The following is a 26,547-nucleotide window of genomic DNA, read 5'->3' as shown; positions in this document are numbered from 1 at the left end:
ATAGGAGAGAAATCCCACAGAGAGCGAACTCCTAGCAATTAGCAATTAGTGCACCCAGGGAGATCCGTTCTAAAAAGGAGTCAGTAAAGCAATCACTACAGTTCGGTTACATCATGCCGAGTAAGGGCTAATTAAAAGGGGCGGAGCTGAGCAGGACTCATTTAGTTTAAATTTAGCAAAATAAATTTGTTCTTTGTTCCTGCACTATGTACGGGCCTGGGTAATGCGCAGTGCGTCAGATTCTGTACCAATAAAAGAACATGGCGAGAAAGCGAATGCGCTGCCACAAGAATGGGTGGAACATTTACATGTGAAGTAATAGCAAGGATACAAATTCACATAAACATGAAAAATTTTGTGACCAGGGGTTTAATTTGTTTTTCACCTCTATAAATAAAAAACAAGAGCACAGAGGTCATTCTGTCCCAGTGGCTGCACAGATCCTATCTGATCCCTATTGTAAGCAGCAGTCCTGTCCTACTTTATGGCAGCTGAGATTCTAGCTATCTGTATAACAGAGCATTCTGTCCCAGTGGCTGCACAGATCCTATCTGATCCCCATTGTAAGCAGCAGTCCTGTCCTGCTTTATGGCAGCTGAGATTCTAGCTATCTGTATAACAGAACATTCTGTCCCAGTGGCTGCACAGATCCTATCTGATCCCCATTGTAAGCAGCAGTCCTGTCCTGCTTTATGGCAGCTGAGATTCTAGCTATCTGTATAACAGAACATTCTGTCCCAGTGGCTGCACAGATCCTATCTGATCCCCATTGTAAGCAGCAGTCCTGTCCTGCTTTATGGCAGCTGAGATTCTAGCTATCTGTATAACAGAACATTCTGTCCCAGTGGCTGCACAGATCCTATCTGATCCCCATTGTAAGCAACAGTCCTGTCCTGCTTTATGGCAGCTGAGATTCTAGCTATCTGTATAACAGAGTATTCTGTCCCAGTGGCTGCACAGATCCTATCTGATCCCCATTGTAAGCAGCAGTCCTGTCCTGCTTTATGGCAGCTGAGATTCTAGCTATCTGTATAACAGAACATTCTGTCCCAGTGGCTGCACAGATCCTTTCTGATCCCCATTGTAAGCAGCAGTCCTGTCCTGCTTTATGGCAGCTGAGATTCTAGCTATCTGTATAACAGAGCATTCTGTCCCAGTGACTGCACAGATCCTATCTGATCCCCATTGTAAGCAGCAGTCCTGTCCTGCTTTATGGCAGCTGAGATTCTAGCTATCTGTATAACAGAACATTCTGTCCCAGTGGCTGCACAGCTCCATCTGATCCCCATTGTAAGCAGCAGTCCTGTCCTGCTTTATGGCAGCTGAGATTCTAGCTATCTGTATAACAGAGCATTCTGTCCCAGTGGCTGCACAGATCCTATCTGATCCCCATTGTAAGCAGCAGTCCTGTCCTGCTTTATGGCAGCTGAGATTCTAGCTATCTGTATAACAGAACATTCTGTCCCAGTGGCTGCACAGATCCTATCTGATCCCTATTGGAAGCTTTCTGATGGCTTTGTGGGTAATTATATTCAAATGATGCCAGGGATTGTCAGTCAGTGAAATAATTAATGAAACAAAGAATTTTGAGAATGTTACCATCATTATTACAATGGTAGCTCCTCCTGTAACCACGCTGTATCCCCAGCACACATTTCACCCTGCCACAGACGGGGTAATGTGAGTTTAAGGAGCCCTAGGAGCTCTGAAATGATTTCTCTAGAATTTATAAATGTGCCTACAACATGCTGGTACATAACATTTTTATTCATCAGGGTGAGGACAATGAGTGCAACGCTGGTAAAGTGAATATCAAAAACACTGTAATGATATAGACATGATGTTTGTCTCTCCGGTGTCTCTTCAGTTGGTTCTTAATGTGCCTTTTTGGGAGTGATTTCCCTCAACAAAGAAATCATCTTTTGTGACATTTATCAAATCTATGAAAAAGGCCATTTCAGGGCAAGTTTGGTCACTGTTTGCTCATTCGTTCCCAAAAGAGTAATTCAAGTGTCCCGTGGTATAGCAATTAAATATAAGGGGAAAACATTTCCTAGGTGTCTCAAACACAACTTATCTCTTCTACTTATCTCATTGTTTGCCATAGTCCTAAGGGAACTGCTATATAAGGAAATTAAAAAACAAAACAAAGGCACCGCTCAAAAACTCACGCTCCCGTGGCTGCTCTCCATTAAGACTCCGGGTGCTCTGTCCACAGCGTCCCCACTGTCCACACAATTTCCACAAAAAAAGGGACGGCACACCGGAAAAAAGCAGGTTTATTGCATTATCCTGCGAACAACAATTGCCTTACGATTGTTATACGATTAGTAAGGCGACTGTTATTCGCAGGATAGTGCAATAAACCTGCTTTTTCTGGAGTGCCGTCCCTTTTTTTGATCATGGAAAATATAAGGAAATTAGTTTCGCATTGTGCCAAAAGTTGACTCACAAGAGTAAGAGCAGAGACACACACTGCTATTTCAGGTGATTAGTCCCCCAGCGACAAATCACTTCTTCTTCGGGCGACTAATCTTCCCAAACTGCCTTCTCGCCGGCTAGAATCTAAATCGCCAGTGGGATGGCACGCGGAACGTTTCCTTTTCCAAAGTTGCCTCATGAGGAAACTTCGGGCAGAAACTTTGGGGGCGACACCATCCTGACGGTGATTTAAATTCTAGCCGGCGGGAAGGTAGTTCAGGGAGAATATTCGCCCGAAGATGAATCGATTTGTCGATGGTCGACTAATCTCCCAAAACAGCAGCGTGTGTCTCTGCTCTTAGATATAACTAACTGGGAAAGCCAAGGATATCACTTTCAGATAGTTGGTTAAGTCTGTAAGCAAGAGATAACTAACTGGGAAAGCCAAGGATATCACTTTCAGATAGTTGGTTATGTCTGTAAGTAATGAAGAGATAACTAACTGAGAAAGCCAAGGTTATCACTTTGAGATAAAAGCATGAAATATTTTTTTGGGGGGGAGCCCCTCGCTGTTCCTTCTGTTGCCATTGTGCTTACCATATGATTGTTACGTGTTTGAATAAAGTTTAGAAATTTCATTGTCCAATGGAGTGATTCATTCAACTTTTCAGAGGATCGACTGTATACTTTGTGGACACCTACATATGGTACTTCCCAGTCTGCTGCATTTCAGGGGTCTGATAAGGAGCACATCCCACCTCCTGTGACTCCTATAGTTTTGAATGGGAGAGGAATGAAACCTCCAGTCCGGGGTGATTATTGTCTCGCTGCCACCCTGTTACACGTAGCTTTTTGTGCATCTTTATGGGTGATGAGGGGCAACATGACTAGCTCAGTAGTAGCCAAAAATCCCACTGGTAACCTGTAACCAGTTTAAGTTCTTTTCCCCCTGAAGACTATGAAGTCACTGGACATTTTCAGGCTGAAAAGAGACATCAGGCATCGCCCATTCAGTTGAGAAGGAGCCTCTGGATTAGTGTCATGAGCAAGTGTGACCGTAGACTAGTCATTTATCAGTGTCATTCTATTGCTTGACCCATGAGCTGGACCTGCAGATATACTGTTCTACTGGCCATACACACTCATTGTACAAATCCTTCTTCCTCTCTTAAGCTGCCCATAGACGCAAAGATCCGATCGTACGAATCCTCGAACGATCGGACTTCCCCCAACTCCCGACCTGCCGCTAACCATTCCGATCATATAAAGTAGTAAAAGAACAGATCAGCCGATGTTCTGCCCCTGACGGCAATCGTACGAACGTTATGTCCGACCTGGTGACAGTCTCCCAGTGAAAATTGTACAATCGGCAATACATAAAACGACATCATTAAAATCATGACAGAATCCCTTTAAAGAAAACCAGGCACTTTCTATGGGCCCCATATGCTAAACTGTTTCACCCCCCCTGCCGCACACATTAAAAGGTCACTGTTATCTACATAAGCCTCAGCACCTGCCGCACACACGGCCCATTTTCACTTATGTATCTGAAACCCACCCCAAGCCTCCTTCTCTGCGTGAGATCATTTACACTGATTGGGCTTGATCTCAACTAGAGCCCTAAAACTAAATGAACTCGGCTTCCTAATCACAGGTCTAATACTTAAAGGGATTATGTCAGGATTTTTATGATGACGTTTTTATTTCTACAATATAAAATGTCATTCCTGAACCAGCAAGTGTATTTAGTTGTAATATTGGTGTGTAGGTGCATCTCAGCTCATTTTGCCTGGTCATGTGCTTTCAGAAAGAGCCAGCACTTTAGGATGGAACTGCTTTCTGGCAGGCTGTTGTTTCTCCTACTCAATGTAACTGAATGTGTCTCAGTGGGACCTGGATTTTACTATTGAGTGTTGTTCTCAGATCTACCAGCCAGCTGTTATCTTGTGTTAGGGAGCTGCTATCTGGTTACCTTCCCATTGTTCTGTTGTTAGTAGAGATGCACCGAATCCACTATTTTGGATTTGTCCAAAACCCCGAATCCTTTGCGAAAGATTCGGCCGAATACCGAACCGAATCCGAATCCTAATTTGCATATGCAAATTAGGAGTGGGAAGGGGGAAAACTTTTTACTTCCTTGTTTTGTGACAAAAAGTCACGCGGTTTCCCTCTCCGCCCTTAATTTGCATATGCAAATTAGGATTCAGATTCGGTTTGGCCTGGCAGAAGGATTTGGCTGAATCCAATTCCAGCTGAAAAAGGCAGAATCCTGGCCGAATCCTGAACCGAATCCTGGATTCGGTGCATCCCTAGTTAGTTAGGCTGCTGTGGGGGAGGGAGGGATGATATTACTCCAACTTGCAGTACAGCAGTAAAGAGTGGCTGAAGTTTATAAGAGCACAAGTCACATGACTGGGGGCACCTTGGAAACTGACAATATGTCTAGCCCAATGTCAATTTCAAAATTGAATATAAAAAATTCTGTTTGCTCTTTTGAAAAACGCATTTCAGTGCAGAATTCTGCTGGAGCAGCACTATTAACTGATGTGTTTTGAAAAAACATTTTTTTCCATGACAGTATCCCTTTAACCTGCTGGGAGACAGAGACACCTCTGAACGAAAGCAAATGGCCAATATCAGGTCCCCACACCTGGACCCCAAGGGGTTAAAGGCACGTAAACCCATTAATCTGCTCAAGGAGATCAGGCCTAAACTCGCTACTTTGTGACTTTTCTTTTAAGTCCCCTGATGCCATGTTTTTGTTTTCCTTTGCCGCGCTGAAGACTATTTTAATTTTGTAATGTAGTTATGGGATTACCTTCTGTGGTGTCACAACACAAGAGAACTCCAGCAATTACGTAGAGTGGGATTTCAGCACAGGAGATTGCCGTCTCACCCACAGACTGGATCCAGGTTGTTATACGGTTACATAAATATCTGGGCTGAAATGTCACATTGGCCCACCAACGTCAGCACAATCTAATTCCAACTGACAGCGGGAAATAAAATAAAATCCAGTTTTTTTGTCCACAAAATGATATGGAAATACACTTTTCTGTCATGCAAGTTCTTATGTTGTTTTCATTGATTACACTCTCCAGTTGTTAATTTTATATGGGCCCCATATACAATCATAGCAAATTAAATTCAATAGCAATAGAGTGCTCACGAGGAGTGCTCTGAGCAAGTTGAAAGGGATACTGTCATGCGTTTTATACAAAACACATCAGTTAATAGTGCTGCTCCAGCAGAATTCTGCACTGAAATCCATTTCTCAAAAGAGCAAACAGATTTTTTTATATTCAATTTTGAAATCTGACATGGGGCTAGACATATTGTCAATTTCCCAGCTGCCCCAAGTCATGTGACTTGTGCTCTGATAAACTTCAGTCACTCTTTACTGCTGTACTGCAAGTTGGAGTGATATCACCTCCCTCTCTTTCCTCCCAGCAGCCTAACAACAGAACAATGGGAAGGTAACCAGATAACAGCTCCCTAACACAAGATAACAGCTGCCTGGTAGATCTAAGAACAACACTCAATAGTAAAATCCAGGTCCCACTGAAACTGATTCAGTTACATTCAGTAGGAGAAATAACAGCCTGGCAGAAAGCAGTTCCATCCTAAAGTGCAGGCACAAGTCACATGACTGAGGCAGCTGGGAAACTGACAATATGACTAGACCCATATCAGATTTCAAAATTGAATATAAAAAAATATGTTTGCCCTTTGGAGAAATGGATTTCAGTGCAGAATTCTGCTGGAGCAGCACTATTAACTGATGTGTTTTGAAAAAAACATGTTTTCCCATGAAACTATCCCTTTAAGGTCAGATTTGACTTCATAACCTCTTAAAGGGGATTGTTCACCTTTAAATTAACTGTTAGTGTGACGCAGAGAGGGATATTCTGAGACAATTTGCAATTGGTTTTCCTTTTTTATCATTTGTGGTTTTTGACTAATTTAGCTTTTTATTCAGCAGCTCTCCAGTTTGCAATTTCAGCAATATGGATGCTAGGGCCCACATTACCCTAGCAACCATGCATTGATCTGAATAAGAGACTGGAATATGATCAGGAGAGGCCGGTATAGAGAGAGGAGTATTAAAAAATAACAATAAATGTGTAGCCTTGCAGAGCATTTGAAAGTTGGGAGGAGTCAGAAGAAAAGGGCAAATAATTCAAAACCTATAAAGAATAAATAAAGAAGACCAATTGAAAGGTTGCTTAGAATTAGCCATTCTATAACATACTAACGTAAAGGTGAACCACTCTTTCAGCAATAGTCAAGTTACTTACTTTAGAAGAGTAAGACTGATAAGACTGAGAATTATGAAATGAATGTGAAATAAAAGCCTTGGCTACAATTGGTCACCTGGCTGGGGGAGGCACATTTATCAAGTGTCGAATTTCGAATTCATGTGAGCTTTTTAAAACTCCCATAAACTTGAAATTCGACCAATCGAAATTTATTAATAAAATTGTTGGTTTTTTTCAACTCGGGTGAATTTAAACGACCCGAAAACTAAAATTTAATTTGATTAGAATTATAAAAACTCGTTATGAATTATAAAAACTCGATTCGATTTTTTTTCTGCTAAAAAAACTTGAATGTCAGGAAGGCTGAAAACATCACCCAATTAATCCCTGGACCTCTCGCATTGACTTCTACAATAATTCGGCAGGTTTTAGGTGGCGAATTGTCAAATTTGAGTTCTAAAAGGGCCAGAGTATGATCTCGAAATTGGAATTCGAATTAAAACTCGAACCGAGTTTGGATAACTCACAATTCGAATTTGAGAGTTTTGACCAGAAAAATTTTCAAAAATTCAAATTCAAATTTTCACTTCGACCCTTAATAAATCTGCCCCTTAGTGTTACCCCCCTAGGCAAAACCAGGTGAAGGCACAGAATTTCGCATTGTCCTATCTAGGTGCATCATTCATGAGATATCCCTTTAATGAAAACATTCACGTAGGTGGATGAGCTTTCCCAGAGGGGCCGCAGCCAGGAGCCTGGGATCTTATCAGTATTGGGGCGAGGATTCTTTAATGTAATTCCCATAATAGTAAATAATCATAAATACCTGCCGGCTACATCTGCCGTGGGACTAAATGGCAGGTGGTGTTTGGATAGTCAACACACAGGTTTGTATATTTTCATGTGGGCAACCTCATTGACACCAAGAAAAAAACGTAAAATTTTTTTTTATGCCAAATGATTTTCAGGTCTGTAAGGGGGGTGCAAACAGGGGCCACTGCACTGAGCACAGCATTTACAACTGTCCTGCCCTGCTTTATGGCAGCTGAGATTCTAGCTATCTGTATAACAGAACATTCTGTCCCAGTGGCTGCACAGATCCTATCTGATCCCCATTGTAAGCAGCAGTCCTGTCCTGCTTTATGGCAGCTGAGATTCTAGCTATCTGTATAACAGAACATTCTGTCCCAGTGGCTGCACAGATCCTATCTGATCCCCATTGTAAGCAGCAGCCCTGTCCTGCTTTATGGCAGCTGAGATTCTAGCTATCTGTATAACAGAACATTCTGTCCCAGTGGCTGCACAGATCCTATCTGATCCCCATTGTAAGCAGCAGTCCTGTCCTGCTTTATGGCAGCTGAGATTCTAGCTATCTGTATAACAGAGCATTCTGTCCCAGTGGCTGCACAGATCCTATCTGATCCCCATTGTAAGCAGCAGCCCTGTCCTGCTTTATGGCAGCTGAGATTCTAGCTATCTGTATAACAGAACATTCTGTCCCAGTGGCTGCACAGATCCTATCTGATCCCCATTGTAAGCAGCAGTCCTGTCCTGCTTTATGGCAGCTGAGATTCTAGCTATCTGTATAACAGAACATTCTGTCCCAGTGGCTGCACAGATCCTATCTGATCCCCATTGTAAGTAACAGTCCTGTCCTGCTTTATGGCAGCTGAGATTCTAGCTATCTGTATAACAGAACATTCTGTCCCAGTGGCTGCACAGATCCTATCTGATCCCCATTGTAAGCAACAGTCCTGTCCTGCTTTATGGCAGCTGAGATTCTAGCTATCTGTATAACAGAACATTCTGTCCCAGTGGCTGCACAGATCCTATCTGATCCCCATTGTAAGCAGCAGCCCTGTCCTGCTTTATGGCAGCTGAGATTCTAGCTATCTGTATAACAGAACATTCTGTCCCAGTGGCTGCACAGATCCTATCTGATCCCCATTGTAAGCAGCAGTCCTGTCCTGCTTTATGGCAGCTGAGATTCTAGCTATCTGTATAACAGAACATTCTGTCCCAGTGGCTGCACAGATCCTATCTGATCCCCATTGTAAGCAGCAGTCCTGTCCTGCTTTATGGCAGCTGAGATTCTAGCTATCTGTATAACAGAACATTCTGTCCCAGTGGCTGCACAGATCCTATCTGATCCCCATTGTAAGTAACAGTCCTGTCCTGCTTTATGGCAGCTGAGATTCTAGCTATCTGTATAACAGAACATTCTGTCCCAGTGGCTGCACAGATCCTATCTGATCCCCATTGTAAGCAGCAGTCCTGTCCTGCTTTATGGCAGCTGAGATTCTAGCTATCTGTATAACAGAACATTCTGTCGCAGTGGCTGCACAGATCCTATCTGATCTCCATTGTAAGCAGCAGTCCTGTCCTGCTTTATGGCAGCTGAGATTCTAGCTATCTGTATAACAGAACATTCTGTCCCAGTGGCTGCACAGATCCTATCTGATCCCCATTGTAAGCAACAGTCCTGTCCTGCTTTATGGCAGCTGAGATTCTAATATCTGTATATTTCTGTATATTTCTGTAGATATATGTATATATCTGGTCCCCACTGGAAGCAGCAATTCTTACAAAATCCATAAAGAAATAGAAAACTGTACTGCACTATTTAAGGCTATGTTAAAACAAATATATTGGATGGTGAATATTTATGAATATAAAACTTGGGATACAAGTAAACTCAGCCCTGCCAAGGACTTCTGGGGTCAAAGCACTGCACCCTTAATTTAGTTTCCAATTTCTGCCTCCAGCTCAGAGACCCCAGTGCCTCCCTTAAATAAACCAACGATAAATCACTTCCACCCACTTCTCCTCCGAAATATGACAAGAGCGTGTGAAAGTTGAAAGCCAAAATGTGCCCGTGTTTGCCTGAGAAATGCTTTTGATGGGGGCGAGGAAGAGGAATGGTAATTTCATATGCCAATGCAAGTCACAAACACAAAGGGTCCGTGTGATGGGGACAACGATTACTCTGAAAAACAGGTGAATAATTTGGGGCTGTTTCAATGGAAAGCTGACAGGCCCCCGGCCCCCTATTATATTCTGGTGTATATGTTGGGCAAGTGCCATTTTCATGTTTTTCATGAATTCCGGTGACTTTCAACCCCGTAAAAGGAATAAAACATAAAGGTCAATCAATAAAATAAGAAAACACATGCTAAGACTTTTTTTTTAAAAAAAAAAACTTTTTTTGTCCTAATGCATTAAAGTCAATGGGCGTTTTTTCTTATGGCGACTTTTTTTCGTCCTAATGCATTAGGGCAGAGACACAATCTCCTCTTCTTCGGGGTGACTAATCTCCCCAAATCTGTCCTAATGCCTTAAAGTCAATGGCCCTTTTATCTTATTGCGACTTTTTTTTCTCAAATGCATTAAAGTCAATGGGCGTTTTTTCTTACGGAGACTTTTTTCCCCAAATGCATTAAAGTCAATGGGCGTTTTTTCTTATGGCGACTTTTTTTTCCCAAATGCCTTAAAGTCAATGGGTGTTTTTTCCTATGGAGACTTTTTTTCCAAATACATTAAAGTCAAAGGGCGTTTTTTTCTTATGGAGACATTTTTTTGTCCTAATGCATTAAAGGGATTGTTCACCTTTGAGTTAACTGTTAGTATCAGGGTCGGACTGGCCTGATGGGACACCGGGAAAAAAAACCTGGTGGACCCGGCCCTCGCCGGGCCAGACCCCCTCTCCCAATCTCCTGGCTCTAAAACAGAAAAAACTATTTGCGGCGTCACAACAGGGGGGTCCAGAGGGGGGCCCTGGAAAGAAATCCCGGTGGGCCCTGGGCCCCCAAGTCCGACCCTGGTTAGTATGACGCAGAGAGTGATACTCTGAGGCAATTTGCAATTTTTTTTATTTTTTATTACTTCTGTTTTTTGTGTTCAAAAGTCTCCAGTTTGCAATTTCAACAATCTGGTTGCTAGGGACCAAATTCCCCTAGCAACCATGCATTGATTTGAATAAGAGACTGGAATATGAATAGGAGAGCCCTGAATAGAAAGATAAAAAGAGTGATAAAAAGTTGCAATAACAACAAATGTGTAGCCTTGCAGAGCATTTGTTTTTAGAGGGGGTCAGTGACCCCCATTTGAAAGTTGGGAAGAGTCAGATGAAGAAGGAAAATCATCCCAAAACTATTAAAAAAAAATAATGACGACCGATTGAAAAGCTGCTTAGTATGAGCCATTCTATAACATATTAAATGAAGGTGATCCACCCCTTTAAAGTCAATGGGCGTTTTTTCTTATGCACATGGGGAAATTTGGAATTCCGCTGTGAATCCATGGCTGGCAAATAAATTCGCTCATCACTACATATGACATAATCAGTTATTAGATCTGGCCTTCGACTGTGCCACGTAGCATCTAATCAGCCCAAGGCATAGGAGAAGTTGGACTTATTTTGGGCAATGGATTTGATCAGAGCAATGGCAGGGCCACATGTTGGCTCTCCTTCCCCTACTCCATTACAATCCTATCGGTCATGCTTTGTAACCATTTAGCCTTGCACTCAGCACACGGCGGCTTCTCTTCAACTCTTCCTGTTGTGGGAACATTAGAAACCGCTGCACAAACAGTTGGCACAACTTTCAATTACACATCCAAAAAAAGCCGGCAATTTGTTACAGTGCCAAACCCGAGGTGAACAATAATCACTGGGTAAAATAAACTGCCGGTGGATTAAAGGGAAACTCTATCCGAAAATGAATTTTTTTGCCTAATGAAACCACTCGAAGCGACTACACAATAGACTTTCATTTTCACTCCTTTTATAGTTACAGTAGAACCCACATTTTACATTTTACATTTTACATTTTACGTTTTACGTTTTTCAGGGGACCAGGAAAATATAATGTAAAATCTGGGAAAATGTAAAATCCCGTAAATCGGCCAGATCTCGATCGGCCAGGTTAAAAAATGCAGTCGGATCGTGGATCTGTGCGTTTATGTGGTCCCGCGATCTGACCGCCCGTATCGGATGCATTATGATCCCATCGTTGGGCCCTAGGGCCCGCAATCAGATCAGCCCGATATCACCCACTTCAATGTGGGCATATAGGGGAGAGATCCGCTCGTTTGGAGATGTCGCCAAACAAGCGGATCTCTATGTCTATGTTTAACTGGAATTGACCAATTACAGCCAGAACCATGGCAAAATATAGAGGGGAAAAAAGCAGTTTTTGGGAACATCAGGACAAAAGTTTGCTGGGAAAAATCTGGGAAACCATTACTTAAAATCAGGGAAATGCACTATAAATTTGTGGCACCACAAATAAAAAATGTAAAATGCAGGAAAACTTAAAATTCGAGGTTTCACTGTGGGGCAGATTTATCAAGGGTCAAATTTCGAAGTTAAAAAACTTCAAAATTCAACCATCGAGTTGGCCAAATTCGATAGTCGATGTTTTCTTTTTGAATTTTTTGGCCGTTTTCGGTCGAAGTAAAATGGTTCGATCGATCGAACGATTTAATCGACCGATCGAACGATTTTCAAAAAAAAAAAAAACCTTCGACTTTTTAAAACGTAGCCAAATTTTGGCTCTGGGTTCTAGGAGGTCCCCATAGGCTAACATAGCAATTCGGCAGGTTTAAAGTGGCAAAGTGTCGAAGTCGAAGAGACAGTACTTCGATTTTAGAATGGTCGAATATTCAAAGTATTTTCATTTCGAATCACAGCCGAATTTGGCCTATTCGATGGTCGAAGTACCCAAAAAATACTTTGAAATTCAAAGTTTTTTCATTCGAAAATTCACTTCGACCCTTAGTAAATGTGCCCCTGTAGGTGTAAATGCCATTGTTACTGAATGAAGTCTCTGTCTGTCCCTTTCTACACGGCTGATTCTGACTCTTGAAACCCCGGAGCAGAATTCAGTTCTCCTCAAAACTACGGTTTCAGAAGTCAGAACCAGCAGTGAAGTGAACACAAACAGTCAGATATTGCTTTTCCACAGCAGAAGGCTTTGCTAGAGACTGGGTGTTGTCCCGGTTGTGCCTTACGCAATTAGAAACAAATAATAAATGGGGTTTTTCGGCTGCACATATATTAGGATTTACAAGGCCGCAAATGGCACTAAAATATTGTGGGCAGAAAATGCGACGTTCTCTTCTATTAAATATGCATTTGCAACTTGTTTTTTTCTGTTCCTGAGGAATTTCAATAAAATTGCAGCCAGAGGAGGTTAAGACCTTATATTTTATACATGATAAATCCCCAGGGAGCTGCGCAAAGTGGCAGAAAAGGGGGAGAAAGTCAATTTACAAAAGCATTTTCCTTATAACTGAGAATGAATATATCAGTTTTATTAAACATGTTGGTTTCTTCCACCCCTTCAGAACAGCGAGACCTTAAATGACACAGTTGCATTTACCATTAGCAGCCGGTGTCATACAAAAGCAGCTCATCCAAATCACTTAAAGAAAAACATAACCTGTTTATAGGGCGGCTTATTGTCATACACAGTAAGGGGCAGATTTATCAAGGGTCGAAGTGAATTCGAGGGAATTTTCGAAAGTAAAAAAAAATTATAAATTCGAAGTAATTTTTTGGATACTTCGACCATCGAATAGGATACTATGACTTCGATCTCGATTCGAAGTAAAATAGTACGAATATTCGATAATCTAAGTACTGCCTCTTTAAAAAAAACTTTGACTTCAATACTTCGCCAAATTAAACCTGCGAAGTGCTATGTTTGAAGTTTTTTGAAGTCGAAGTAAAATCGTTCGATTCAAAGGATTTAATCGTTCGATCGAACGATTTTACTTTGACCGCAGAATACCAAAATTCTGTGAAAAAAGTTCAATGTTCGAATTAGAAATATTTTAATTTGATGGTCGAATTTCGAAGTATTTTTTACTTCGAAATTCGACCCTTGATAAATCTGCCCCTAAGTATAGGGAGCAGAGCTTAATGTCGGCCCAGGACATTCCTTCTCTGTATATCAGAATTTATACATAGGGGTAGGAGCTGCCATATTGTTTCCCTTAATGGGGTGGTTCAGCTTTATGTTATAGAGTGGCCACTTATAATCAACTTTTCATTATTTATTTTTTTTATAGTTTTTTAATTATTTGCTTTTTTTCACTGACCCCATCTAAAAAACAAATGCTCTGTAAGGCTACAAATGTATTGTTATTGCTGCTTTTTATTACTCATATTTCTATTCAGGCCTCTCCTATTCATATTCCAGTCTCTTATTCAAATCAATGCATGGTTGCTAGGGGAATCTGGACCCTGGCAACCAGATGGCTGAAATTGCAAACTGGAGAGCTGCTAAATGAAAAGCTAAATAAGTCAAAACCCATAAATAAAAAAAATGAACGGTGAAAGGTGCGGGTACTTTTTGTGCACCGAGAACATTCCTTTTCTATGCTGAGGCAACCAATATGGCAGTTCACGCTGCAGGTAGGGAACCTGTTACCCAGAATGCTCGGGACCTGGGGTTTTCCAGATAAAGGATCTTTCCATAATTTGGATCATCATATTTTAAGTCTACTAGAAAATCATGTAAACATGAAATAAACCCAATAGGCTGGTTTTGCTTCCAATAAGGATTAATTATATCTTAGTTGGGATCAAGTACAAGCGACTGTTTTATTATTACACAGAAAAAGGAAATCGTTTTAAATTATTTGATTATAATGGAGTCTATATGAGACAGCCTTCCCCTAAATCGTAGCTTTCTGGTTAATGGGTTGCCGGACAACGGATTCCATACCTGTAGTTAGATCGTTTGAAGAGTCAGAGAACAGACCGACACTTCTTTCAGCAATAATTACATTTACAAATAACTTTAAAGCCAGTGAAATTCGTAACTGATGTAAACTGGCAAGTTTCATAGAGTTACATTGCGTTTCATTAGGCAAGATTTTGTTTTGGGGGTTTACTTCCCCTTTAATGAGAATAGTCTGGCCAACTGTAAGAAGGGCCGGTATCTGGAGACACATGAAAGCCTCGTCGCAGCTTATTAATACGCCGGTGCTTGTTATGTAACATCCAGTAGTATTATGTTCTGTTATGTTCTTGCCGATAGGATCGTGTATCTTGGCTCCACTGTGTGACCTGTGATTACTTATGATTTATGGAAAAGCTGGAATTAATACAGAGCCTATTATTGGCTCTCAGCAGCAGTTTAAACACAGACGACTTGTTGGAAGAGTCGCTGCCTCGGTGGCGAGTTGCCGAATTCTCTCCAAATATCCCCTAATGTTCTTATTATTTTGAAAGGAGCTGCTGCTGCTTCCCAGTTCTGCGCAGTGGGATAAGCACAGCCAGGTTTTTTGCATCATCCCAGCTCCGTAGCCAACCAGAATCAGCGATATAACTGTACCGGCTGGATTTCAGCCAATCAGAGTGCAACTGCCGGTCACTTTTTAGGGTTAACCCTTTTGCTAGGCAGCTGTGAGGGCAGACGCTCAGTGGACGATGTTTCTTTCACTCTAGCCTCATTAACCTGTTCATTGCCTGTTCAAAATGACCAAAACAGACAGTGTTGTAACTAAAGTGCGCCGGGCCCCCCTGCAAAAAAATCTTCAGAGGGGTCCGGCGCACTCTGATCCCCATCCTCCCGCCCACTTCCCGTCCAGCCTCCACCTCAACCAGATCCCGCCTCTGCCCCACCCATGTCCCATCCCGACTCCGCCCACTACTGGCTGACTTGCTTCCCCCTTCCTCGCTGGTAAGAGAGAGTGGCTGGGGAGGAAGGAGTTTTTTATTAACTATAGAGGAACCACCTTTTAGTTCTGGCCCTACCGGTTGTTGATGAAGAGGGTGGGGGCGGGCCAGATAGTTCAGGTTTTGAAGTTTTGGGGCGGAGTCACAAAGATTCCATGGCAGCGATTGGCTTAGGTGAGTAGAGGATCTGAGCGGGGCGGATCTGAGGCGGGCCAATAGGGATTACAAATTTAACGGCTAATACATTAACGGTAAATTTGTAATACTGGCCCTGGCCTTGGCTGGTGAAATACCAGCCAGGTGGCAACCCTAGTCAAAGCATCCCCGACCTAGAATAAATATATATATATAATATATATGGCTGCGACAGTCAGTGGCCCTAGCAACTACAAGGACATACTGCAAACTATCCCCAAAAACTTGGCATCAAAGGGTGTGAGAGTTGTAGTTCTAAACAGCCAGGGGCATGGATTTTTGAGTTTTCAGGTCAATTGAGGTCTCTTTACAGCCGGTCCCGTTCTGCATTCACATCAGGGCAGCACAGTCCAACAGACTCCTTGGCAGGTGGGCCCCGGAGCAGTTGAAAGGCAACATGCAGCCCTTTACTCAAAGCCATGGGAGGCCTGGGAATTAGCAGTCTGGGCCCTTCCCTCTGGCTCTCAGCATTGGCACCGGCCTCATCCATTCACCCACTAATTCTGCCAACTGTATGAGACTCAGGCTGGGTGCCACCCATTACTGCTATAGCTCAGAGCATTGGTTTCCTACACAACAGAAAGGTTCACATGGAGCTAAGCCCCTGACATTGTCTCTTCCCCAATCCCTTGGCTTCTGTTCTCTCCTTCACAAATAAACATGAATAGCTGTGAGATTTACAGTCGCTTGCCCACAGATGCCAATCACCGGCCACACACTCTGGAACTCAGCGCTGAGCCCTTTGAAGTTTATATAGCTGGGCTTGTGAGTTGCTTAGGGGGAGGCTGGCAGGGGCATCTTCTATAAACCCTACAGAGTTGCATGTACATGCCCAGGGGAAGCAGCGGAATACAGATATATCATAAAGGGGATGCAAAAAACATTTTTGCCTAATAAAAGAAATCTTAATTCTAAGCAACTTTGCAATATACATTACTTACACATTTTCTATGGTTTTTATGTTATTTGTATATATATATATTGCTATTATATTACAGTCTTTGTCCCTTTCTACTCTCTGCACTGCCAGTTCAGACTGTTGATACAATGTAAGACAAGGCAGCTCATTAACAGACCTGACTTTGCTGCTGAAGAACAAGGACTTTTGCAACATTGTTTAAAAAGTAACAACCAGCAGTTAAAAGGGTTGTTCACCTTTAAATCAACTTTTAGTATGGTGTTGAGAGTGAAATTCCGAGATAACTTGCAATTGGTTTTCATTTTTTTATGATTTGTGGGTTTTGGGTTATTTAGCTTTTTTTATGCAGCGGCTCTCGAGTTTCCAATTTCAGCAGTCTGGTTGCTAGGGTCCAATTTACCCGAGCAACCATGCATTGATTGGAATAAGAGACTGGAATATGAATAGGAGAGGCCTGAATAGAAAGATGAGTAATTTGTAGCCTTACAGAGTATTTGTTTTTAGATGAGGGTCAGTGACCCCCATGTGAAAGCTGGAAAGAGTCAGAAGAAGACAAATTTTTCAAAAACTATAAAATAAAAAAATAATGAAAGCCAATTGAAAAGTTGCTTCATATTGGACATTCTATAACATACTAAAAGTTTACTTCAAGGTGAACCATCCCTTTAAGCAAAGGCTGCTTTCAATAGTAATTGTACTTTAAAAGCACTGAAGGAGACATATCATGCAAAAAACAAGAACGTGCCAGTGCATTAAACTTTTTTTTAGCTATAGATGGAATGTGCTTTAAAAAGTTGTGATTCTAGTTACTTTATTGAAAATTTCTGCAAAAACCCAACTAGTCTCACCCACCCGTTCCGTTTGCTGCTGCCTCCTTTCCCAGGCTGTGCAGGGGAGCCAGTGGCACTCAGCCAGGGTCGGAACTAGGGATAGGCAGATTAGGCACGTGCCAAGGGCATAAGCCAGGCACACACCTACTCTACCACCTGCCTACCTCTAGTACAGTCCCCTCTCTTCCCCACCTGTCGATTTTCTCCACCGCCTATTCGCACTTGTACGCGCATCGTTTTGTGTGTGCATGTGAACAGTAATGTGCGCACAAGCAGACCTAGTTGCTTGGCTGGCCTGGATAGGAACCAATCAGTAGCTAGGCTGACCTGATAGGGAACTGAATGCTGTCTTTCTAGTGTGACTACTGTGATTGGCTGTCCCCTTCCTACTGTGCTTCTGGCAGGGCCCACCCTTCATTTGAAACATGGACAGGGACCAGAGAACATATATGGATATTTTTAAAGATAATATTAATTTACAGCCAAAAGTAAAACCAGTACCTTATAGGATACATTACTGCATACAAATGTTTTTTTTTTTTTATTTATCCTATATAGTTCCTTTAATAAATGTGTATTGGAAAGTTGCTTCGAATGATGTTTTCTTTTATTAGGCAACTTTTTATTTTGGGGTTGACTTGCCCTTTAATATTGGAAAGGGCTGTGGAACAGTGTGTACCGTAAGACAAGTTGGGTTCGATTTATCAAAGCGTGAAGTTAAAGATCGCCACAGTCCGCTAGAAGGAAATTCCGCCACTCTCCATTCATTCCTACGGAACTTTCACTTTCGCTCATTGATAAATATTCTTTGAAAAATCCCATAGAAATGGATGGAGAGTGGCGGAATTTCACTCTAGAGGACTTTAACCTCACTCTTTGGTAAATATGCCCCGAGGAGTGTCAGGGAAAGAACTATAATGTAAGAAATACTGTGTACAGTAAGGAAAGATGGAGTCCAGGGGAAAGTTTGGAACTGTGGTGTCCTGGTAGCACTAAGAACCATCAGGAAAGCAGGTAGTGTGACTCCCAATCAATAGCAATTTTGCATTATGCCCTGTAAGAAAGAGCTGGTGCTCTGTGCCGTTTCGGAGAGCTGACTAATCCCTGGGTTGCTACCCTACACCATGCGCCCCTTCCCTCTCAGTGCAAATCACACACAGTGGCGCTGACCCGCTTGCAGGCTGTGCCTGTGAGAACCAAAGCCCAGACACTGGCAGCCATTGTTCCCTGAATAAAGAGCATTGTGTGATGTGCTCTCCAGCCTCGCTCCTTAATAGCCTGAACATGAATGTGCCGGGAGCAGGCAGAACACCCACTGCTGTAAGGGATCACATACCTTTCTCCCCAGAATCAGCTGAGTAAGGGAAGAAGTGATAGGATGTCAGGACTGTTATTCAATCCCGATACTAAACTGCAGCTCTGGAGAATACATAGCCCTAATAGAAATCTGTCTCAAGCACCAGAGATTGTTTGACTGCCATTTGCATGCAACTGTCAGCCCCACAGCAGTTATGTATCGCATTTCGTTGATGATGTAGCCGAACACCAAACAAACGGTACAATTGCACGCTATCTGTGCATGACCACAATAACAACAAGCAAGGGGTGTACCTTCCCATTACTGAGAACCGAAATATAATAACCTCGTGCAAGCCGCACCCTCCTGACGCGTTTCGTGAAAATATGGCAAAATTATATTTTATTAGTAAATATTGGTGCGAAACGCATCAGGAGGGTGTGGCTTGCATGAGGTTTGGAGACACAGTTAAGACACTGCCATGTGGTATGTAAAAATGAATTTATTTAACTCCAAGTTGGTTGAATTTGCACAAATAAATAACTGAAGTGAGACAACGTGTATATAGGAAGGGCGGCATTATCACTATGATCTATTGCAGAAACCCATAAACAACACCCGCACTGCAATAATTCCCCCAAACAAGCTAAGAGTTCCATTGAAACAAATGGGGCCCTCGAGCTGCAGGTCAGAAATAGTCAATTGATAACCGTGAGATCATATCTATTAGATTTGTCGAGTTCCCCACAATCTATAAACTATATCTCCCAGCAGCCTCTGTGCAGGATTTATTGTAACAGGGTTCTATTGGGTGTTGACTGTGTATTACTATGTTTCACTTCATCAATGTTTCTGCTTCTAACATAATGGTACCTGGATATACCTGACCAGTTCCATATCAGGCAGGTTGTATGACTCTATCTAATATATACAACTAACTGTACCCTGATAGTGCTGAGTGGTAACCCCTCTACATTCCCTGGCACTAACATGGTTAAAGGAGGACTAAACCCTAAAAATGAATGTGGCTAAAAATGGCATATTTTATATAGTGAATTTATTGCACGAGGCTAAAGTTTGAGCTTGTCAATAGCAGCAATGATCCAGGACTTCAAACTTGTCACAGGGGGTCACCATCTTGGAAAGTGTCTGTGACACTCACATGCTCAGTGGGCTCTGATTGGCTGTTGAGAAGCTAAGCTTAGGGCTCGTCACTAATTATCCAGCAGAAAATGAGCTTCCCTGGCTGTAATATAAGCTGATGCTACAGGTTTGCTGATTATTCAATTCTGATGCTAATTGCACTGGTTTCTGTGCTGCCATGTAGTAATTATGTGTATTAATTACTAATCAGCCTTATATTGTGACATTTCTATTCTATGTGTACTGTATATTGTGAGTGGGTCCCTAAGCTCAGTAAGTGACAGCAGCACAGAGCATGTGCAGTGAATCAGCAGAAAAGAAGACGGGGAGCTACTGGGGCATCTTTGGAGACACAGATCTTTACTGCTAAAGGGCTGTGGTTGCCTTGGGCTGGTACAGAAGAACAAAACATCATGTACAACATTTCTACCTACTTCTTTAGTTAGGGTTTAAATCTCCTTTAAGCCAGTTAATCTGCTGATTGCAACGTGCCAACGTGACTCATGAATCCTGGCTGGATCAGTTCAGGTGCCTCCGGGTACATACTAAGCATAAAGACTTTGGCATGCAGTTCTTATTTTTGCCTCGTGTTTGCTGCATTTGTTTTCTGAGATTTACCTTTGCCTTTAAATAACAATTGTGGAAGGAAATATCCTAGGGACTCAAATAAACAGTTTAGGGACCTGCAGGAATAAGAGAACCCCAATGATATTAAGTAGAATCTCTTCCACAATTAGCTGTTTAGCTGGGGAATAAGCCGATACCAGGAAAGGCTCTAGGGCACACAGTAGCATGCATAATACTACAATAAATACTAGGCCCTACAGCAATAATATCATTTTATGTCCCCTATACACTTTTTTCCTATACCTGCACATCAGTCAGTGCCCCCACTGGGCCCCATACACTTTCTGGGCACCACCCAGCAGTCACAGAGTTTAGTAACCCTCCTGCCAACTATAAGGTGCCATTAGCATGAAGTTGCTCAGTGTAGGAACAGATGCAGAGGAGACATGGGAAGGGCACCTCCCACCCTGAAAGCTCCAAGCCCTCTGGCCAAAAATGAGGTTATTAAGCCAAAAGCAAATACATTTTTTCTGTGCAGCGATGGAGAGGAGCCAGGAAAGGCCCAGCTGTGGCTCCTTACAAGCACATTTTTATGGTCCTGACGCTGTGAGCAGTGCACTTGGAGAGTATTCACCTTGTACACAAAACACCGGCTCTCCGGCACTGCTTCTCATTAATAAAATAATCCTGTTTGGCAGCAACATCAGCTCCTGAGAGCAGAAGCAAAGCAAACAGTGTAGAAAACTGGAGCCGGCAATACAGTCTGTGCCGTCCCTAATTTAATCCTTCCTGCACTGCTCAACTGCACTGCTCAACTGCACTGCTCAACTGCACTGCTCAACTGCACTGCTCAACTGCACTGCTGGCACCAACTACAACCTGCTGCACAAACACTGCCTCCAAAATAGGACTAGGCCCTTCAGAATATAAGGTGGGCTGGCTCTTAATGCTTCCGTCTGTCTCTGGATATATATATATATATACACACAACATAATGGTCCTAGAGGTGGACCGAAACGTTGACCAGTTTTAATGTAATTTAATAAATTTTTGATTTTTAATTAAAATCCCAGTGTGCACTCATGCTTCCAGGATTAGTTATGCTTTTTGATATATGAGTGGCACCTGGGTGCCTTGCTGATTCCAGTGGAGTGCGGACTACCAAGGATTTTTTTATATATATATATATATATATATATATATATATATATATATATATATATATATATATATATATATATATATATATATATATATATATATATATATAATATATATATATATATATATATATATATATATATACACACACAAAAGGGGTTGTTCAAATTTTCAAACACTTTTTCAGTTGTTTTCAGATTATCCTCCAGAAATAGACTTTTTTTCAATTACCGTTTTTCCAAAATCTGAGTTTAAAGTTTAATGTCCATGTCTCTGGTGTTTGAGTCTGGCAGCTCAGTAATTCAGGTGCAGATTCTGTTGCAACATTAAGTTGATCCATTTCTCAGCAGCATCTCTGGAGTATTAACTGCAGGGAAGGCAGTTTGGGGAGATTAGTCGCCCGAAGAGGAAGCGATATGTCGCTGGGTGACTAATCTCCGGAAATAGCAGCGCGTGTCTCTGCCCTTAGCAACGATTGTATCAAGTCTAACAGATGCCTTTAATAAAACTCAGGGATTCTGCTCAGCAGGGACAAAGATAACAAATGTACTAACTAAATATATCAATTTAGATCATTGACCCCCCTCCAAGAGCAGCTTTGGAAAGGTGAAAATTTAGATTTAAGGTGGGGCACACACGGGCAGATTAAAGCTGCTGATATTGCTCCTTAAAACCGATTCGGCAGTTTATCTGCCAATGTGTGGGGGCTACCAACGGGTCCTCTTCATCGATATCAGGCCAAAAATCAGGCAGATATCGACTGGTCAAGGTTGATTGTTTTTTTCTATGTTCCAAGACCGCATCGGCTAGTTGATGCAGTCCTGCGACCCGTTTGCGGCCATTCGTAGCATTGTAATCTGATCACTGATCATTCGACCCCAAGGCCAAACGTTTCCGATTCACCCGATATCGCCCAGCCGTTAGTGAGCATATTGTGTTAAGATCCCCTTGTTTGGTGACCCTATAGTGTATGGCCACCTTTACACTTCAATATTAGAAAAACAGTCACACATTGAAAATAGAAAGAAATTGGAAAAAGTCTTTATTTCTATTGAACTATCTGAAAGCAACTGAACTGGAAAAAAAAGTGTTGGAAGGTGAACAACTCTTTTCAAGGAGAACTTAACCCCAAATGACTCTTTACTGCAGGGGTGCATAACAAATCCCCAAATGATTTCATGTTTAGTCCTCCTTTAACTGTACAATTGAATTTGGCTCAGTTACTCTAAAACAGGACAGGTTCCATTGGGATAGACAGGGGGCTTCTTCCATTGCTTTATAAACAGGTCTGGTACTTAACTCTCTAAAAAGTCATGATTTCTTCTCTGTACTGACTTAGAAGTGCCTCAATCACATTCATATTGCGTTGCAAACAGGTCAGGCACCTCCATGCTGCACCGGGACCTTTAATTCGCAGCCAGGACTAGTTTGTTCACTGTAAAAAAGGAGTGTTTCTCCAAAACAGGTACTTATATATACAGTATCTGATACTTGTATAAGGGCTCTTACACACGGGCGGTTTTTCCTGCGCTCCCCATGCATTGCGCTTTCTTCCATTCAGCCACAGGGGAGCACAGGAGTAGACACACTCAATTATTGTCAAGGGGGCTGTACTCACACAGTCGCATGTATGCGCCGGATGCAGGTAAAATGCAACATGATGCATCCCACCTGCGTTTGACGTTTACATGCGTCGCAGGGGAGCGCAGGAAAAACCGCCCGTGTGTAAGAGCCCTAAAGGTGTAACTGCATACAGACACATCTTCACCCCCGACCAATTATAATTAATCAGTAAACCCAATGAAAGGAAAACTCCATATTCCAACTGCTGCTGTTTGTTATAATTCACTGAGCCAACTTTGCACAAGTGTGGGCATAACCTGTTGTCTAATATTGCCAAATTCTGCCCGGCCTACAGGCTTTGGTCCCACCATGGTATTCACTGTACCATGACACTGGCTCTTACCTTGCTTCTTCTTCTTCAGCTGCTGGATCTGGTCCATTCTCTTTATCAAGATCTTGCATTTGTCCGGCTTCCCACTCAGACTGTCTATATCCCCAATATTTGCCGACAGCAGCTCGGCCAGCTCCTCCAGGTACTTGTTCTCCTGTTCCCGGCGTCGCTTTTCGGTGCTGCACAAAAACAAATATAGAGTATGAAGTCAGTGGTTCACCTTATAAACACTATTTCAGTGCAATTGTTTTCAGAGTGTTCTCAGGAAATAAATACATTTTTTCAATTACCTTCCATTTTTTACAGTTTTACAGTTGTTTCTGAAATCTAAGGGGCCGATTCACTAACTTCGAGTGAAGGATTCGAAGTAAAAAAACTTCGAATTTCGAAGTTTTTTTTGGGCTACTTCGACCATCGAATGGGCTACTTCGACCTTCGACTACGACTTCGAATCGAACTATTCGAACTAAAAATCATTCGACTATTCGACCATTCGATAGTCGAAGTACTGTCTCTTTAAAAAAAACTTCAACCCCCTAGTTCGCCACCTAAAAGCTACCGAAGTCAATGTTAGCCTATGGGGAAGGTCCGCATAGGCTTGCCTAACTTTTTTTGATCGAAGGATATTCCTTCGATCATTGGATTTAAATCCTTCAAATTGTTCGATTCGAAGGATTTAATCGTTTGATCGAAGGAATATCCTTCGATCGAAAAAAGTTATCTGAGCTAAATCCTTCGACTTCGATATTCGAAGTCGAAGGATTTTAATTTCTAGTCGAATATCGAGGGTTAATTAACCCTTGATATTCGACCCTTAGTGAATCGGCCCCTAAGTTTAAAGTAGTAATTCTAAACAGTTACAATTTTACAACATTGAGTTGATCATTTCTCAGCAGCATCTCTGGGGTATCAGTAACTATTATATCAGTTCTAACAGCTGCCAGTAATGAAACTCAGGGATGGATCAACTAAATGTATCACTTTTGAACAGTTTACAGGGTCGGCGACCCCCCCCCCTCCCACAGCTGCTTTAGAAGGTAAAAAAATGACATTTTACACTTCAATATTAGAAAAACAGTCACACATAGAATATAGAAAGTAACTAGAAAAAGTATTTATTTCTGGTGAACTGTCTGAAACCAACTGAACTGGAAAAAGTGTTGGAAGGTGAACTTAATCATTTAAAGGTCAAGGTGCATCCCAGCACCCTCTGTCAGCTTTGAGCTCTTCAAAAACAATTGGAGGGCTGAAGGTTGAGCGACAGTGATATGAAGTTTCCATTTCTGTCAAATTTATCTTACATTACTGTCTCCAATATTTCCTACTGTCACCATCTTGCCCTGGTGTCACTGTGTCTACTTTAACTATCTTGACTTATTGTCCTCTTGTCTCCACTCTTCTCTTTGTCCATCTTGCTGTTGCTATTTCACCCTACTGTTCTCACCTTACCCTTCGTCTTACACTACTGTAGCCATCTTTCCCTCCATCTTTACTTTGTCATTGTCCTTCCATCTCCATTGTGCAGCTTGTCCTACAGTTGCCATCACGTTGAACTGTCCTCCTATTGTTTATATCCTTCCATGATATCTCCATCCTTCCCAACTGTTTCCCTCTTGTCCAGCTGTCCCAATCTTGACTTACTTTATACTTCCGTACTGTAACTATTTTGCCCCATTATATTTTCCTTTGTCTGGTGTTCTACGTATAAGTGCAATGCAGCGACCCCTATTTGTACCCCTATAAATAAGTCTCTAGTCCACAAAGCACAGAGCTGTGACCTGCTGGCTCTTCTGATGAACAGTAAAAGAACAACCAGGCAGTCTCCTCCCTCCATTAGAAGGCTAATTTATAGCCGCAGCAGCCCAGTAAAGTGTGAAGCTGAGGGGAGAGGGATCACTGGTACAAAGCCCAGGGCAGGGGAGTCTCAGTGTAACTCAGTCATTTCCTGGGCTGTAAATCAGTCGCTGTGCTGAGGAGGTGCCACTTATTCTGACCTGGGGCCTTAATGCGAGGAATACTGCAGCTCCCAACTCAGCCCACTCGTTGCTCTGATTTATGCACCGTATCTGCTCTTAGGCTCGGGCTATTTATGTATATAAATCAAGTATATTGAACTCGCAACCCTCTGACTGTTTTGAACTGCAACTCCCAGCAACACCTTTGCCTCTATTCAGCCTATGGAAAAGGCAGAGAGACTCAAAGATGAAAGCTCGGCAAGAAAGTTTTCCCACAATATGTGATTCTAGCGGCTTTTGCCTGCATATTAATTTTCTTAAAGGAGAACCAAACCCTTTTTATTAAAATCCCCTACCCCCATACCCTACATAGACCCCCCTCCCTGCTCCCCCCAGCCTCGGTAAATGCCCCTAACTCTTTAATTGCCCCTTGTTACAGATTCAGGGCATCAGAGTACATAGGCGCCGTCTTCTTCTCTTCGGTAATCTTCGGGAAGAGAACAGCGTATCGGCGCATGCGCAGTTGGCGAAGTCTTCCAGTCCTGAACAACTGCGCATGCGCCGAAAGCCACGGAAATTGCTGAAGCGCCAGAAGAAGACCCAAAGATTACCGAAGAGAAGAAGATGGTGCCCGTGAACTTTGATGCCCTGAATCTGCATTGAGGGGTAAGTAAAGAGTTAAGGGTAGGGATGGGTGAATTTTTTCCCCTTGTTTCGCTGCGGAAATGACGCCCAAAATATGGTGGCACGCATCAAAAAAATCATAGACTTTTAATGGGCGTCAGCTACATTTCGCTGGCGGCAAATTTTTGCCAAAATGAAACGGGTCAAATTTGCCCAAGCCTAGTAAGGGGCATTTACCCAGGGTAACACCAAGGCTTGGGGGGGGGGGAACAGGAAGAGGGGGTCTATGTAGGGTAGGGGATTTTAATAAAAAGGGTTTGGTTCTCCTTTAAAGTAAAAATCACTTAGGGGGGGCAAATGTTAGCCCCCCCCCCACACACACACACACAGGCGCACTGCAGCCATGGTCGGATTTGAGAAACTTTCCCCAGGCGGCATTACCCTGCAAGTTACCAGTGCAGCAACAATCCTTTCTTGGTAACTTAAAGGGAAACTATTGCAAAAATGAAAATGTAATATAAGCTTCCTCA

General features: G+C 42.3%; 1 protein-coding gene across 6 annotated transcripts in view; it reads right to left on the bottom strand.

Annotated features, from left to right (window-relative positions):
- Positions 1–26,547, bottom strand: part of ncoa1.L (nuclear receptor coactivator 1 L homeolog) — a 163,179-nt gene that overhangs the window by 85,911 nt on the left and 50,721 nt on the right. For all 6 annotated transcript variants that reach the window (XM_041563612.1, XM_041563613.1, XM_041563614.1 and 3 more), the window contains exon 3: positions 23,451–23,617. In XM_041563612.1, coding sequence (XP_041419546.1) covers positions 23,451–23,617 — 167 coding nt within the window. The remainder of the gene's footprint in view (positions 1–23,450; positions 23,618–26,547) is intronic.

This window comes from Xenopus laevis, chromosome 5L, assembly GCF_017654675.1.
Source record: "Xenopus laevis strain J_2021 chromosome 5L, Xenopus_laevis_v10.1, whole genome shotgun sequence".
Classification (NCBI taxonomy): domain Eukaryota; kingdom Metazoa; phylum Chordata; class Amphibia; order Anura; family Pipidae; genus Xenopus; species Xenopus laevis.
Note: the sequence above shows the minus strand (reverse complement) of the source record. Positions and strands in the feature narration are given on the sequence as shown.